This window comes from Tachyglossus aculeatus, chromosome 6, assembly GCF_015852505.1.
Source record: "Tachyglossus aculeatus isolate mTacAcu1 chromosome 6, mTacAcu1.pri, whole genome shotgun sequence".
Classification (NCBI taxonomy): domain Eukaryota; kingdom Metazoa; phylum Chordata; class Mammalia; order Monotremata; family Tachyglossidae; genus Tachyglossus; species Tachyglossus aculeatus.
Window position 1 is genome coordinate 45,020,889 of NC_052071.1, and position 17,509 is coordinate 45,038,397.

Sequence of the window (17,509 nt, forward strand, 5' to 3'; positions counted from 1 at the left end):
AGGGCTCAGGTGGGGCCGATGCTACCCTACCTCTAGTCGCCTAAGAGGCACTGGTACTGTAGATGGCTACAGCAAGGTCTAACTGTGATACTTCGCTTCAAATCCCAAAGGCCTAATAAGCAATAGGGTGGAACTGTGCAGAAGGAGTAACTTCCAAGAACCATTTATGGCCACTGCCTGTGGGCGCTGGTGGCTTTGGACCCCTCTCCCCCCACAACATAGTGGAAAGACCCCCATCCCTCCCCGCCCCAAATGCAGCGGAAAGCTTTCCCGTTTGGGACTACTCCTCTGGCTGCCGGAGTGCTCTCCGTCCCCAAGTCCAAATGGGACGGTAAGCACAGTGAGTGCTTACTGTGTGCTGAGCACTGTACTAAGTGCTCGGGTAAGTGCAATTTAACAGTTAGTAGTTGCCCTGCTCGTAAAGAGCTTACAGTCACTCGGTCTATCTTACTTATTGAGAGCTTATTGGGTACAGAGCAATGTACTAAGTGCTTGGGCGAGTACAGTGTAACAATAAACATACACATTCTCTGTCTACAGTAAGCTTTTACAGTCTACGGGGTAGTCAGACATCAAAGTGGGTTAGGGATCGAAGAAATAGTAGAGCATAAGAATATATACCCAGACTGAGCCCCCTCCTTCCGCTCCCCCTCCCCATCCCCCCCACCTTACCACCTTCCCCTCCCCACAGCACCTGTATATAGGTATATATGTTTGTATGTATTTATTACTCTATTTATTTATTTTACTTGTACATATTTATTCTATGTATTTTATTTTGTTAATATGTTTTGTTTTGTTGTCTGTCTCCCCTTTCTAGACTGTGAGCCCGCTGTTGGGTAGGGACCGTCTCTATATGTTGCCAACTTGTACTTCCCAGGCGCTTAGTACAGTGCTCTGCACACAGTAAGCGCTCAATAAATATGATTGAAAGAATGAATGACTTACTTTCCGTGGGAATAGGTTAGCTTGTTGTTTTCGGAAGGTATCTTCGCCAGAATCTGCTCCGTCACCTCCAGGAAGTTCCCTCCACACCAGGCATGTTTGGCCAGGATGGTGGTGCCTCGTGCAACGACCGCGAAGAGGATGGCCATGGCTTCACTCTGTCCGGAGACAACACGGTTGAGACGGAGTGTGCCTTTCTCAGGAGGAGACCCGTGGAAATAAAAGTCACCCGAGGATTTCAATCGCCCCCTCCCCACTGAATATTCCCTCTTTCAGTTCATAATTCAAGCGATGACAGGATAAAAAGAAATATTAGAGACAGGATACGAGAGTGTATCAGCACTTCCTCTTTCGATCAGACCTAGAGTCAACAGTCAAAACAAAGTCAAGCACCAAATTAGCCACCCTACAGGGCGGGAGGATTTCCACAATGGCAAGTCATTTCCAAGGTCATTTCTTACTTGGCTTTCCTACTATTTCTTACTACTTCTCTCCTCAGATTTGTAGGCTTGGGAAACAGGGATTTCTGAGCTGCCACCGTGTTCCACACGGTGAGCGCTTAATAAACACCACTGATGATGATGATTATGCAAGGCTGCATTCTAGTCGCTGAGCTTGCAGGGAACAGCCATCAGCCGAGGTTCTGATGTCTCCACCATCCCACTGGGGGTGATAATCCACTGGCCACATCGTGGTTAAATTGTTGGACTAAAAAGACTACAACAGAGCTTTAATCTTTAGAGTACCCTTTTTTATTAAGTGCTCCCTTGCTGTCGCAAGCCCATGGTAAACTACGGATTTGCTGGCTTTTCTCCCTGAAGAAACAGTCTTTCTGCAAGAACTGAGGGAAGCAGGACAACTGGCTGGGACTTTACAAAAGAAATAGGGAGGTTTGGGCCTAGGCCTAATTTATTCATTTAGAGGCATTTCCTTAACTGCACTTCTAGAAATAGTTGCTTTCTAGCACTCTTCCAAATCTGGGGTGATGTAGAAGTGAATCCTATTGAGCTCTTCAAGGAGATCCTGAGTAAACTACTTAGAGGTATTGACTCCAAATAAGCTCCTCTCCTCACAAGAACAAACATGAACAGCTAACTGCAGAAGGTTTAATTAAAACACAAATGAGCAGAGCTGTAAGAATGTTTTTTAAAAAAGAAGGAATTCTTACTCTGACAATATATTCTCCTTACTCCAACATTCAAATTATCACTCGCTATGTGCAGAGCACTGTACTAAGCACTTGGGACAATGCAGCAGAATTAGACACATTCCCTGGCCATAACAGGCTTACAGTCTAGAGGCATTAATATGAACAATTAATTTATAATACACAATTTAAAATACGTAAAGAGATTATTCTGAGAGATTTTGATTTTACTAAATGGCTTTAAAAGTTTTCAAGTTCTCTCACCCGGTCAAGCACAATCTGGTCTCCACCTATTAATCAATCAGCCAATGGTACTTAATGAACACTTACTGGGTGCAGAGCACTAGACTAAGCACTTGGAAAAGTACAACAGAGTTCGTAGACGTGGTCCCTGCCCAGCCCACAAGGAGCTTACAGTCTACTAGGATAACAGACATTAATTAGGGGTAGGTGAAATAGAATGTCATTAGTGCTACATTTGACTTTGCTAAGTTTTCAAAGAACTATCCACGGAAGATGGGTGTTAAATTTATACCATTTGGGGGAATCAAACCTTAATCCTGCAGCTTGTCTCTTTTTACTTTCCCACTACAGTTGAATATACCACTCCCCTCCTCACCTCTCAAGCTTCATTCACTCAATCGTATTTATCGAGCGCTCACTGTGTGCAGAGCACTGTACTAAGGGCTTGGAAAGTACACTTCGGCAACAGATAAGAGACAAGCCCTACCCAACAGTGGGCTCACAGACAACAAAAACAGAACAAGGAGACAGGCATCAATAGCAATAGCAAAAACAACAAAAGCTTGTGACCTGGGCATTATCCTCACCCCTCCCTCAACCCCCACCTTCAGTCTGATGCCAAATCCTGTTGGTTCTTCCTTGGCAACACTGCCAGGATCCGCCCTTTCCTCTCCATCCAAATGGACACCATCCTGGTCTAGACATTGGCCATACCCCAAGTTTGATGACTGTATCAGCCTCCTCGCTGATTTCCTTCCCTCCAATCCATACTTCATTCTGCTGCTTGAATCATTTTACTAAGACATTGTTCTGTGTGCATCTCTCTACTCAAAAACATTCAATGGTTGCCGCTTCCTCTGTATCAAACAGTAACACCTAGTTACTGGCTTTAAGGAACTCAGATTTGTTCCTTTTACTTATCCACCCTTCTCCCACTACTCCCCAGCTAGTATTCTTCAGTACTTTCAAGCTAAACTAGCTAGGCCTTGTTGCTGTCTATCCTATTGTCTGCATCAGTTTTGAGCCCTTCCTCCTTGTCCTCCACATCCAACAGACCATTCTTCCTTATCTTCAAACCTCTTCTCAATTCACTTTCTGTCAAGGAGGCCTTCCAGGATTAATTTTATATTCCTCAGCCACCCTTGCCAGCATTTCTGGGCTAATTAAGCACTCAACTCTCATTGTATTTAATGAATGTATCTTTATTCCCTATCTGTAAATTATTCTACTGTCTGCCTCTCCCAATAGATTGTAATAACCTTGAGGGCAGAAATTGTGTCTACTAATTTTACAGAGCTCTCTTAAGCACTCAGAACCCCTCTAGATGGGAAGCTCGCTGTGGGCAGGGAATGTGTCCCTTTACTGTTAGACTGTACTCTCCCAAATGCATAGTACAGTGCTCTGCACACTGTAAGAGCTCATTACGATTGACTGATTAACAGACTGACTTAGAACAGGACTCTGCACACAGTAAGATTCAACCGTAATAATCAATTAAAACTACACCACATTCCTTTTCTAGAGGTGAAGCTAAAACTACAAATTACAAAGTGCCAACAGCCAGTCACCCATTCTCTCCCAGCTTTCAAAACAGATCAAAAAGGCTTTTAGTTTCTAGAGAAAATGAAGACTGTACTTTTATTTTCACATATGCACTTAGCTTTTCTGTTCAAGAGGAATTTAATTTTTTTATGGTATCTGCTAAGTACTTACTACGCACCTCGCACTTTATAATGGGACAGATATAAGATAATTGGGTTGGACACAGTCCATGTCCCACATTCATTCATTCCTTCAATCGTATTTATTGAGCGTTTGCTGTGTACAGAGTACTGTATTAAGCACTTGGAAAGTACAATTCGGCAACAAAGAGAGACAATCCCTCCCCAACAACGGGCCCACAGGGGACTCCGTCTCAATCCCCAGTTTACAGGTAAGGTAACTGAGGTACAGAGAAGTGACTTGCCCAGAATCACAAAGCAGAGACATGATAGAGCCAGGATTAGAATCCAGGTCTTCTGATTCCCAGGCCCATGCTCCTTCCACTAAGCCACACTGCTTCTCTAGTCCTACATATTATTCTCTTGTTTTTCTTTCTTGATCCTTGTTTAATGGCCCAGGTAATGTCAGACACAGAGAGACAGCACACACTCAAGTTCTTTAAGTTCTCCTGGGTTTGGGCATAGCTGGTTATGAAGAAATTTTGCACAGTAGAAGTATGGCAGCAGCAGGGCCTAGTGAAAACTTAGACTGTGGGCCTGGGAGAGTTCTAGTCCCAGCTGCTCCACTTGCCCGTTGGGTGAACCTGGGAGAATCACTTCGTTTCTCTATGCCTAAGTTTCCTCATTTATTAATTGGGGCTGGAACGATCAATAACATTTGAGCGCCTACACTGCACAGAGTACTCTTAGTGCTTGAAAGAGTGTGAAGCAGACTCAATCCCTTCAAGGGATTTATCCTAGGGGGACAGACAAAGAATTTACAGAAGGTTGGTGGGGGAAGGAGAGAAAAGAAATATATTACACAAATGCTACATGGGTTAGGGTAAGTGCTTAGGTGATGGGAGGGTGGGCGGGGAGATGATTAAAAGTTGTGAGATTAGAGATGACTTGGGGAAGGATTCCCTGAGATGTAATCACAGAAGGGCTTTGAAGACAGACACTGTTGAGGCCTGATAGGTGCGATAAAGCCCCCTCCTTCCCCCTCCATCCCCCTGGCCTTACCTCCTTCCCCTCCCCACAGCACTTGTATATATGTTTGTATGTATTTATTACTCTATTCATTTTATTTGTACATATTTATTCTATTTATTTTATTTTGTTAATATGTTTTGTTTTGTTCTCTGTCCCCCCCTTCTAGACTGTGAGCCCACTGTTGGGTAGGGACCATCTCTATATGTTGCCAACTTGTACTTCCCAAGTGCTTAGTACAGTGCTCTGCACACAGTAAGCGCTCAATAAATACGACTGAATGAATAAAAGATGATGGGGGCAAGAGGTCAGCATCCCGAGAGACCCGATCCTGTTTTCCTCTTAGACTGGCAGTCTGGAGTGGAGCAGGGTCAGTGCCCCCATTAGGTTATTTTACGTTCTTTTCCCCAGCACAGAACAGCATTAACCACTTGCGATTACTAGTCCTGTACTAATGGTCACTGAATAAACATTTCGATAAAGCCAATGATTCCGGCTAAATGTTTCTAACGTGTCAGAGGAAAGGCCTGTATTAAAGGGATATCTGTAAGTAACTGAATGACCATCCTTGTACTTGTCCAGTGCTTTGCCCAACAGGAGGCATTCTGTTATGCAGTATTCAATTGGGGAAGTGACTACTGCTTGCTATCTATTTCCAAGGATAAGTAGCCCTTCTATCTGATACACTGTTGAGTTTCACTGTTGGTTTTTCCCAGCCCCTCCACCCGACTTTAATAAGAGAGAGATTGTTTCAAGCTCTTTACAACATGGCACACTTTGGAGAAAGGGTCCGTATAAACCCAACAAAAATAAATAACAGGCTCACTCAACAGCCATTACTGGAATTAATGTTATTCATCAGATCAATCAATGCTATTTATTGAGCACTTACTATGGGCAGAGCACTGTACTGAGCCCTTGGACGAGTACAGATAATTAGCAGACACACACCCTGCCCATAACAAACCTACGGTCTATTCCTCAAATACTGTAGGATGTCTCTTTAACTACGTGAGAACCAAATGAGCTAAGACTGCTCTCTCCCAATTTCTAGGAGAACCATTTTCTGAGCCCTTATTGAGTGCAAATCACTAAACTATGCTACTGGGAAAGTAATCAATGACATTTATTGGGAACTTACTATGTGCAGAGCCCTGAACTAAGCGCTTGGGAGAGCACAATACAAAAGAATTAGTAGATACGTTCCCTGCCGATAATGAGCTTACAGTCGAGAGGTAGAAGCAGACATTAATAGGAATAAGTAATTTATACTATATAATTTAATACATGTAAAGATAAATACATCATTTTAAATACACTATACTGAGAGATTTTGATTTTGCTAAATGGCTTTAAAGTTTTCCAAGGTCTCCCCTCCAGTCTAGCACACTGGAGTAATCAACCGACCAAGTAAAACACAATCTCTGCCTACAAGATGCTTAAAGTCTTAGTGGGGTGACAGTTACATCTAGTAGTTGAAAGAGGAAGGATAAAGACAAGGAGATAGACTGTAAACTCCCCGGGAGCAAGGCTGGCATCTTACTAACTCCATTATTCTGTACTTTCCCCAAGCGCTTAATACGGTATTTGGCATACAGTGCTCAATAAATGCCATCGATTGACTGTAGAGTGTGCCAAAATGAAAAGTACATTCTTTTACTACAATTGGTTCTAAGAACGGAGATGAACTTGGCAATGCTTACGGTGGTTGTTGGGTTGATTAGATCTGGGGTGTTGCGTGGCTTAGTGGAAAGAGCACAGGCTTGGAAGTCAGAGGACTTGGGTTCGAATCCCAGCTTGCCTGCTGTGTGACCTTGGGTAAGTCACGTACCTTTTCTGCGCCTCAGTTACCTCTTCTGTAAAAACGGAGATCAAGACTGTGAACCCCACGTGGGACACCCTGATTACCTTATATCTACCCCAGCGGCACAAAGTAAGCGCTTAACAAATACCAGCATTATTATTATTATCATTATTATTATTAACTGAACAAGGTCAATTCACCTAAGGGAAACATCAGCTGGGGAAGTGCTGTTTTAAGAACCCTATCTCTGGCCGAATACCACAGTCCCCAATCCTCATCTGTAAGCTTTCTGTAGGAAAGGGATCCATCCCCAAAGCTTGATGGGGACAGAGAGGACCGGTATTTTATGGGTGTAATGGGGTGAATTAGGCATGCAGTGTGTACTCCACAGAAAGGATTTAATTTGTTACTTTGGAGTGGGGGAGCAGTTATGTAAGAAAAGCACGTTCACAGAGCAGAACCCCTTTGTGACCCCTTTCTTCACTCGCTTTCAAGTCATCCAGTTTTCCTGTAACACTGGGGCTGTGCTTCTGCAGAACTCCATGAGAAGGAAAGAAAAAGTCATGCTGTACTACCCACACATTTCGGGTGCCACAAGCATGTGCATAACTCTTTATTCTGACAGTGTGTCATGCTGACTGCAGATAGGCTCGTCTTGTCAGGAGAAGGTTGAATCCTAACTGAATCCTCACTTTCTAGCCAAATTAAATAACAAAGGCATGTGTGTTTCACCAAACTCAGACTGTAAGCCCCTTGCGGGTCAGGAACTGTATTAACTTGTATCTACTGCAGTGCGCAGAACAATGTTTGACACATAGTAAGTGCTTAAACACCATATAAAAAGAAAAAAACCTGGGTACATCAGGGTTTTTTTTAATGGTATTTATTAAGCACTTCTTATGTGATAGGCACTGTACTAAGCTCTAGGGAAGATACAAGTTAATCATGTTGAATACAGTCCATGTCGCTCATGGGGCTCTCAGTCTTAATCCCCATTTTACAGATGAGGTAACCGAGGCACAGAGAAGTGAAGTAGTGACTTGCCCAGGGTCACCCAGCAGACAAGTGATGGAAGAGGCATTAGAACCCAAGTCTTTCTGACTCCTGGGCCTGTACGCCATCCTCTAGGCCGTGCTGCTTCTCACGTCTGTGGCAAATCATCGAGTTCCATAAATCCTCAAGTCCACCAGTCCTAGCGAGAAGACCCCAACGTCCGTATAGCCACACTAAACTCCCCAACGGTTTGGGTATTAGGCAAAAATCCGCTGCTGAGGTCTAGATTGTCTGTTCGGTGACCGCAAACTGCGTGTGTCGAGCCTCTGGTAATCTGAGATCTTGGGCCCCGTGGGGATTGGGCAAGAGTGTGGTCAGCTTAATAAGACCCACCACCTCTTCAGAAGAGGCAAACTGAATTAACTCTCCAGCCCCCTGTAGACTCAATTCTTATATACTGGTCTCCCCATTTGTGAAAAGACTGAAGCCCCTTCTGGCAGCCCCCTTCGTAAGGATGCATGGCTCATTCCGGTCGGGTAAGTAGCTTGAAGCAGGCCATAAAAAGGCAGGCATCTTTATGGCCACGTGTGGGGCTGAAATCTCACCGGCAACATCTTGCATAGCATGTCACCTCCCATGCTGTCTGACAAAATAACACCTAAAATACTGCCTTTCTGGAGAGCGGCATTACCACTTTCTGAACCCAACTTCCTCCCTCTCACCAAATCCAACTTCTCTCCCCCGTTATCATGGCTTACCAGAAAACCCTTACCCGCCTTTCGGTCCCTTGATGGGAAAGTCCACACATTCAATGCTTCTGGCTTTCTTCCTTCAACTCTATGGGCAGGGAATGCGGCTCACACTTCTGTGGTGTTTTCCCAAGTGCTTTAGTACTGTGCACTGCACCTAATCAACTCCTGACAATTACTAAACCAGTCTCCTCACTGGTCTGCCTGCCTCTTACCCTCTCTACCGTTCACTTGGCTACCTAGGCTGCTCTTCTATAAAATACTGTGTGCCATATGTCAATCAATTGTATCTGAGTGCTTACTGCGTGCAAAGTACTTGGGAGAGTTCACTGTAACAATGTAACAGACACACTTCCTGCCCACGGTGAGCTTGCAGTCTAGATGGGGAGGCAGACAATAATATAAATAAATTATAGATATGTACAAAAGTCCCAGGGGGCTGGGAGGAGGGAATGAATAAAGGGAGCAAGTCAGGGAGATGAAGAAGGGAATGGAAGTCCTTGGAAGGCCTTCCAATGATTAATTTGTTACCCTCCGCAGCATGGAGGAATCCCGACCATTTTTAGGACTCTGTATCAACCCCCTCTTTCTTATATACTGGCTCTTCACCTACTGTTCTCCAGCTTGTGCTCTTCATTCCCCCTAAGGACACTTCTTATGCCTCGCTCGCACATCCAAGCCCAACTCTTGTCCTTTGCTCTCTGGAACTCTCCCACTTGAAGTCCAAGCAATGAACCTCCCCAGTTTCAAAGCCTTTCTGGGTTAAATTCCTTTTTTTTTTTTTTTTGGAATGATACTGGTTAAGCACTTACTGTGTGCCAGGCACTGTAATAATAATAATAATAATAATAATAATAATGATAATAATAATTTTGCTATTTCTTACATGCTTACTATGTGCCAAGCAGTGTGGGGGATAGAAGGTAATCAGGTTGTCCCACATGGGGTTCACAGCCTTAATCCCCATTTTCCAGATGAGGGAAAAGAGGTACAGAGAAGTGAAGTGACTTGCCCAAAGTTACACAGCTGATAAGTGGCGGAGCTGGGATTAGAACCCATGACCTCTGACTCCCAAGCCCTCGCTCTTTCCACTGAGCCACGCTGCTTCTCTATAATAATGATTGAGGGTGCCTGGCACTAGAAATGAGCCTGATGAATAATAATGGTATTTGTACTATGTGCCAAGGAAGCACTGTTCTAAGCACCCGGGGGGGATACAAGGTAATCAGGTTGTCCCACAAGGCCTTCACAGTCTTAATCCCCATTTTACAGATGAGGTAACTGAGGCACAGAGAAGTGAAGTGACTTGCCCAAAGTCACACAGCTGACAAGTGGCAGAGCCAGGATTAGAACCCATGATCTCTGACTCCCAAGCCTGGGCTCTTACCACTGAGCCACGCTGATTAGGTGTCTAATGACCACCGTACTAAGCACTGGACAAATACATTCATTCATTCATTCAATCGTATTTATTGAGCACTTACTGTGTGCAGAGCACTGGACTAAGCACTTGGGAAGTCCAAGTTTGCAACATACAGAGACGGTCCCTACCCAACAGCGGGCTCACAGTCTAGAAGGGGGAGACAGACAATAAAACAAAACATATAAACCAAAAAAAAATAAATAGAATAAATATGTACAAATAAAATAGAGTAATAAATATGTACAAACATATATACATATCTACAGGTGCTGTGGGGAGGGGAAGGAGGTAAGGCGGAGGGATGGGGAGGGGGAAAGGAAGGAGGGGGTCAGTCTGGGAAGGCCTCCTACATGCCAATAGGTTGGACAGTCCCTAAGACAACTGTATGTATTTATTTTACTTATTTATTCACCTTCATCGGTCCTTCTTCCTTACCACTGAATCTTTATTTTACGTCCTGCTCAATTAAATTATTCCTTCCTTGAGGTCAAGGAACTTGTCTTACTTCCACTGCACTTTTTTAAGCACTTAGGTCAGTGCTTTGTGTAGAGAAGGCGCACACTAGATATCAACTTATTATACAGTGTAACTTCCTCTGTCCCATTCTTGCCACATCTTCGAAGCCCTTCTGAAATCACATCGCCTCCAGGAGATCTTCCCCAATTACCTTTTCTCCTTCCCAGGTCATATGCCCCACAACTGTTCAACTTCAACCAATGACAGTGGTGCACTTATGGTGTGCAGAGCACAGTACTAAGCACTCAGGAGAGTACAATACACCAGAGTTGGTAGACATATTCCCTTCCCACAACAAGGTTACTGTCTAGAGGGGGAGACGGAGCACTTCGACACCTGCTATACATTTAAACACTCAGGGTACGTATGATTAGATAGGAAAGTCCTATTATAAGCATTCAATCACTTACATATCCATTTTTCCTTTCTCTTTGAAAGGATTTTGTGTCTGTCTCTTTTTCCCATGCCCCACACTTTGACTGTACAGTCCTTGAGGCCCTGACTGTGCCTAACTATTGATCTGTCCCAAGCACTTAGTACATGGCTCTTTACAGAACAGGTGCTCAATTAAGCAGGCTTGACTGATGTAGATGCTTATGCCAGCGTGACAAAGTTTTAGCTTCAAGCAGAGGAGATGACATCCCTGCCTCCACAAAGAAAATGATGCGGATCAGCTCCAGACCAATAGAAGGACAGAGAAGCATGCTCAGATCATCCATTTGAAAATGCGAAAGCATTCATTAGGCCTTTATACGAGTGCTTCAGTACGATCAAGTTTCACTTAAAAGGCAAGCTGACAACCTTTTCCAAAAGAGGACTTAAAATTCACAACTGTAAAATTCCACTCTCCCACTCCGGCCCACCCCACCTCCAAGCAAGGCAAGGACAGAGGTCGGCTCATCTCTGTCGGTCTACGTGGCTGAATTAAGGTCAGGGGAAAGGAAACCGGTAGTATTTCCAAGTATTTCATTGTACCAAGAGGGGGTTTCATAGTTTTCTGTGGCAATGTTGAAGTCACAGGTCAAAATTAGGTAGTAGAACAACCGTTTCAATTGCTATTTACACTTCAGGTAACCTATCTGGCTTCCAAATCCCCAAGAGGAATTGTCTATGGCTAAGTCTGCAGAGCAACATCCTCATTCTACAAGAACCTAATTTCACAATCAACGTAAGAAAGTTTAAGCAGATTGTTGATGTGTGTGTGTGTGTGTGTGTGTGTGTGTGTGTGTGTGTAGGGGGGAGAAAAGAGGAGGGCAGGGGCACATCCGACCTATCACCATGTCCAGCGACAGATACATAATATCACTGCACACGGAACATCATTTATTAGCATGCAAGTTTGTACAGAAACTCTGACTTTACAAAATCAACGCCAGGGTTTAAATAAGCATTATGAAGAATGATTGTGTGACCCTCAATAATTACTAATAGAAGCAGCATGGCTCAGCGGCAAGTGCACTTGCTTGGGAGCCAGAGGTCATGGGTTCTAATCCTGACTCTGCCACGTCACAGCTGTGTGACTTGGGCAACTCACTTAACTTCTCTGGGCCTCAGTTACCTCATCTGTAAAATGGGGATTAAGACTGTGAGCCCCACGTGGGACAACCTGCTCACCTTGTATCAACCCCAGCGCTTAGAACACTGCTTCACACATAGTAAGCGCTTAACAAATGCCATCATTATTATTATTACTGATCTCTATTAAGGGTCTCTGCTGCCAGAATAATTGCCCACTCTGGCCCTAGACTCAACTATTATTGCTTTATGTTGACTTTCATCGACAATTTCCATGGAGGTTTAGGTGACCTGGTAGAGAACAGGTTCACCCAGATCTTATGAAATGAATTCCGGCTGTTGAAACACTGAATAGCTATTGCTTTCCCCATTTCTTGGAAGACCAGAGAAGCAGAGATCATTTGTCTCAATACATAAAATGGTTAGAACTAGAGATAAAATGGAAGGTTCTCCTAACCCCCTCACCTTAGCAGGTGGAAAAGTTCAGGTAAGCACTATCTGATCTCTGATACCTCCAGGATACGAGAAAGCAGAAAAACAGGTTATCTGTGAAATGGGTCAGGGGTCTCAATGTTGAGCTCACTTTGAAAATCCAAAGGCGGTGTTATGTTTGAAATAGTAATGGTCAGTACCAACTTTATGACAAAGGGACATCAAAGATTCAATACTACTTCTCTATTGTTCATAAATCTAACCACTTGTGCTTTATTAGACCTATTCTCACACAAGCACAATATTAAATTTTGCCTGCTTGTTTCCCCTATTAGAAGGTAAGCTCCTCAAAGGCCTAGAGCAGCATTTTGCACACAACAGGACTTAATAAATACTGGTGAAGATGTGCACGAAGAATGGACATCATGGGAGTGGGGAGGGAAGGAATACATTGAGAATTACTTTAGGCCCATGGTACATCAACATCTGCTTTCCTTCTCAAATTGAAGGTCAACTTGAAAAACGTATTACCTTTCAAATGTTTGATATCAATTCCCACACAAGAGCAAAACAATAACTACACTTGTTAAGCGGTTACTATGTGCCAAGTACTGTAATCTTATTTATTCAGTGCTTACTTTGTGCAGAGCACTGTACCAAGCAGTTGGGAGAGTAAACATTTCTGCCTGCAAGGACAGTTGGAAAACAGTCCTCATTTAGTATAATAATAATAATAATGGCATTTGTTAAGCACTTTCTATGTGCAAAGCACTGTTCTAAACACTGGATGATGGTAACTATGTGCTAAGCACTGGGGTAAATGCAAGGTAATCAGGTTGTCCCACGTGGGGCTCACAGTCTTCATCTCCATTTGATAGATGAGGGAACTGAGGCCCACAGAAGTGACTTGACCAACGTCACACAGCCAACAAGTAGCGGAGCTGGGATTAGAACCCGTGACCTCTGACTCCTAAGCCTGGGCTCTTTCCACTAAGCCACACTGCGTAGGAACACTTAAAAAGCTCCATAATCAGCCCTGCCTTCTGTTCTAAGCTCTAAAGGTGCACAAACCTTGTCTCCAGGTGCTCTGAGAAGCTGGCGCACAGCTGGGACTTGTTATGTTTTGAAAATAAAAAAATCCAGATGGAAGCCATCCTAATGTATGCTGGAATGGGAGTTGTCAGGGTAGAAGGCACTGCGTGATTGTTCTTTACATGCTTCTGCCCCACAGCTGTCCAGGGGGGGATCCAGGGTCCAGTTTGTGGCCCATGAAGTCCGTAATTTATTTACTTTTATTAATATCTGTTTCCCCATCTAGATTGTAAGTAATTGTGGGCAGGAAATCAATCGTATTTACTGAGTGCTTACTATGTGCAGAGCACTGTACTAAGGAAATGTGCCTACTAACTAGGGAGTGCAGGCCTCGATGTCAGAGGACCTGGGTTCTAATCCCGGCTCCACCACGTGTCTGTTGTGTGATCTTGGGCAAGACACTCCACTTCTCTGTGCCTCAGTTCCCTCACCTGAAAATGGGGATGAAGACTGTGAAGCCCCATGTAGGACAGGGACTGTGTCCAACCTGATTTGCTTGTACCCTCCCCAGAGCTTAGCAGAGTGCCCTGCACATAGTAAGCACTTAACAAATATCACAATTATTATTATTATAATGTAACAATATATCAGGCACATTCCCTGCCCAAAGTGAGCTTACAGGATATCAGACCAGATATAGTCCCTATCCCACACAGAGCTCACCGTCTTAATAGCTTGGGCCTTTCAAAGCCCTATTGAAAGCTCACCTCCTCCAAGAGGCCTTCCCAGACTCAGCCCCCCTTTTCCTCTGCTCCTCTTCCCCACTGCTCCAACTCCCTCCCTCTACTCCGCTCCGGCCCCACAGCACTTGTGTATATATGTACACATTTATTATTCTATTGATTTTATTAATGTGCATATATCTATCATTCTATCTATTTATATTGATGCCTGTCTACTTGTTTTGTTGTCTGTCTCCCCCCTTCTAGACTGTGAGCCCATTGCTGGGTAAGGATTGTCTCTATCTGTTGCCAAATTGTACTTTCCAAGCACTTAGTACAGTGCTCTGCACACAGTAAGCACTCAATATGATTGAATGAATGAAAAGAGGCATATACAGAAGTTAAGTGCCTTGTCCAGAGTCACACAGGAGGCAAGTGGCAGAGCCAAGATTAGAATGCAGATCCTGGGCCTGTGCTCTAACCACTAAAGGACACTGGTTGCCAGCTTGTACTTCCCAAGCACTTAGTACAGTGCTCTGCACACAGTAAGTGCTCAATAAGTTCTCACCCACGAATGATGGTGAGATTGGCCCTAGCAGGGGCTGACCAGAGGAGGGCAAAATAAATCCTGAACCAAAAAAAAGAAGTCAGTGCTATTTATTTAGTGCTTACTGTGTGCAGAGCACTGTACTAAACGCTTGAGAGAATACAATTTCACAATTTAACAGACATTTGCTGCCCACAACCAGCGTAACCCCAAACCATTACCAGTGATGTTTGGCCATCAGGTTACAGTAGCTGATTGAGAGAGACAGGCAAGGGCAAACTAAGAAATGGATCCACCTGAGAGTCTTGCTGACTTAAAAGGTCCAAAGTATTAAATCTCTTCAGATGCAACTTAGTCTGGTTGAGCACTGAGGTCAAATTGCCCAGTAACCATTAGTGGCTAAAGGACATCAACATTCTTGATTTCGGGAATTCCCTGTTAAATCGTGCTGCAGAGTTTCAAGGAAAGGATAATAGTTCTTTCAATTTACTTCCCTCAGAACTAGTCACAGGTATGGTATTCATGCTAATCAAGCTAATGGTATTTACTGAGCACTTATTCCTTGCAGAGCACAGTACCAGACACCTGAGAAACTACCGGGAGAGTTGGGAGACATGACCCTGTCCTCAGGGAGCTTATAATCTATGCACTAAATTTAGGACGAGACTTGAAAGCAGAAGCAAAGCAAGTCTTTGGCGAACACGGAAAAAACAAAAAACCCACATGCCTCTCACTAAGTTGTTCTGACCAAATTCTTACTGGAGCTCTAAGACCCGAAGTTTGGAATCAGGCCATATCTATTCAACTAAAGTCACCCCATTTATTTAAAGTGCATGATGTTCAGAACGGATACCAGTTTCATGATGTTCTTTTGGGTCAGAAAATGGAGCTGAGAATGTGTAATGGAGCAGAGGTTTTCCAGAGAGATCTTTTCTCCAGAGTTTTAAAATGTTCCCAAAGGCACTGTATGGCCATTGTTGGGACAGGCTGGGGAAGTCCATGATAACCAGAGAGATTTCCCAGGAGGGACCCCCACGGGGGAGAAGAGTGCTCCGCATAAGCAGCACAGCAGAACCACATTAGTGGGAGCCAGGAAATTAATTTCTGGTATTTAGTTGGCAAGAGAGGAAAGAGAAAAAGGCATCAATCAATTGGTCAACAAGACAGTTTTAGATGACAGTCTAAAACAAGAAAAAAAGGCACCTCGAAGCTAACTGGATCATGAGAATGGTCACATTCTTGTTAATCTCAGGTTCCTCATCACTTTAAAGAGCAAGCTCATGTGGGACATGGTAATGGACAAGAGACAACGAAGGGAAGAAGAGAGAAGAGGAGCCTGGAGTTTCTCAGTCGAAGCAACCATGACCTTTGGGATTTCATTCATTCAATCGTATTTATTTGGCGCTTACTGTGTGCAGAGCACTGTATACTAAGCGCTTGGGAAGTATAAGTTGGCAACATAAAGAGACGGTCCCTACCCAACAGTGGGCTCACAGTCTAGAAGGGGGAGACAGAGAACAAAACAAAACATATTAACAAAATAAAATAAATAGAATATGTACAAATAAAACACATAGGGTAATAAATGCATACAAATATATATACATATATACAGGTGCTGTGGGGAGGGGAAGGAGGTAAGGCGGAGGGGATGGGGAGGAGGGGGAAAGAGGGGGAGAGTTTCCTAGTTTCATCTTTTCCTCAGGGCAAAACTAAAAGCACACAGTGCAGCAGCTCAGCGGATTGTTTCAATCCCAATCAATCAATCGTATTTATTGAGCACTTACTGTGTGCAGAGCACTGTACTGAGCGCTTGGGAAGTACAAGTTGGCAACATCTAGAGACGGTCCCTACCCAACAGTGGGCTCACAGTCTAGAAGGGGGAGACAGAGAACAAAACAAAACATACTAACAAAATAAAATAAATAGAATAAATATGTACAAATAAAATGAACAGAGTAATAAATGTGTACAAATATATATACAGGTGCTGTGGGGAGGGGAAGGAGGTAAGGCGGGGGGGATGGGGAGAGTTTCCTAGTTTCATCTTTTCCTCAGGGCAAAACTAAAAGCACACAGTGCAGCAGCTCAGCAGATTGTTTCAGTCCCAATCAATCAATCGTATTTATTGAGCGCTTACTGTGTGCAGAGCACCGTACTAAGCGCTTGGGAAGTACAAGTTGGCAACATATAGAGACAGTCCCTACCCAACAGTCCCAATGAGCTACACTGTTTCAGTTTGGATACTGATAAAAAGTCGTACCCCGAAATGACCGCCAGTTAACTCCGTTTCACTTAATCGAAAGCAAGAACGATTCAGAAAGGACGCATGAAGCCAAAAGTGGTCTGAAGCCAACAGTTTCAAATCCTCATCTCTCCCATCCTTGCTCACGAGGAACAGACCCATCTGTCCTGCTTCTGTTAGGGAAGCAGCGTGGCTCAGTGGAAAGAGCCCGGGCTTTGGAGTCAGAGGTCGGGGGTTCAAATCCCGGCTCCGCCAACTGTCCGCTGTGTGACTTTGGGCAAGTCACTTCACTTCTCTGGGCCTCAGTTCCCTCATCTGTAAAATGGAGATTAAGACTGCGAGCCCCCTGGGGGGCAACCTGATTACCTTGTATCCCCCCAGCGCTTAGAACAGCGCTTTGCACGTAGTAAGCGCTTAATAAATACCATTATTATTATTATTATTATCTGATATGGATTTCATTTACACAGTACACAGGCGAAGAGCATCCGTGCCCTCCCTGCTGG

General features: G+C 44.0%; 1 protein-coding gene across 2 annotated transcripts in view; it reads right to left on the bottom strand.

The window, feature by feature from the left end:
* The window catches only part of VAMP7 (vesicle associated membrane protein 7), a 38,279-nt gene that overhangs the window by 16,525 nt on the left and 4,245 nt on the right, over window positions 1–17,509 (bottom strand). The window contains exons 1-2 of one of the 2 annotated variants that reach the window (XM_038748212.1): window positions 6,729–6,809; window positions 949–1,103 (exon numbers count right to left, since the gene is read on the bottom strand). In XM_038748212.1, the coding sequence (XP_038604140.1) occupies window positions 949–1,094 (146 nt within the window). In that variant the 5' untranslated portion in view covers window positions 1,095–1,103; window positions 6,729–6,809. Of the gene's footprint in view, window positions 1–948; window positions 1,104–6,728; window positions 6,810–17,509 lie in introns of those variants that run through there. The other variant, XM_038748211.1, reaches the window with a different exon arrangement.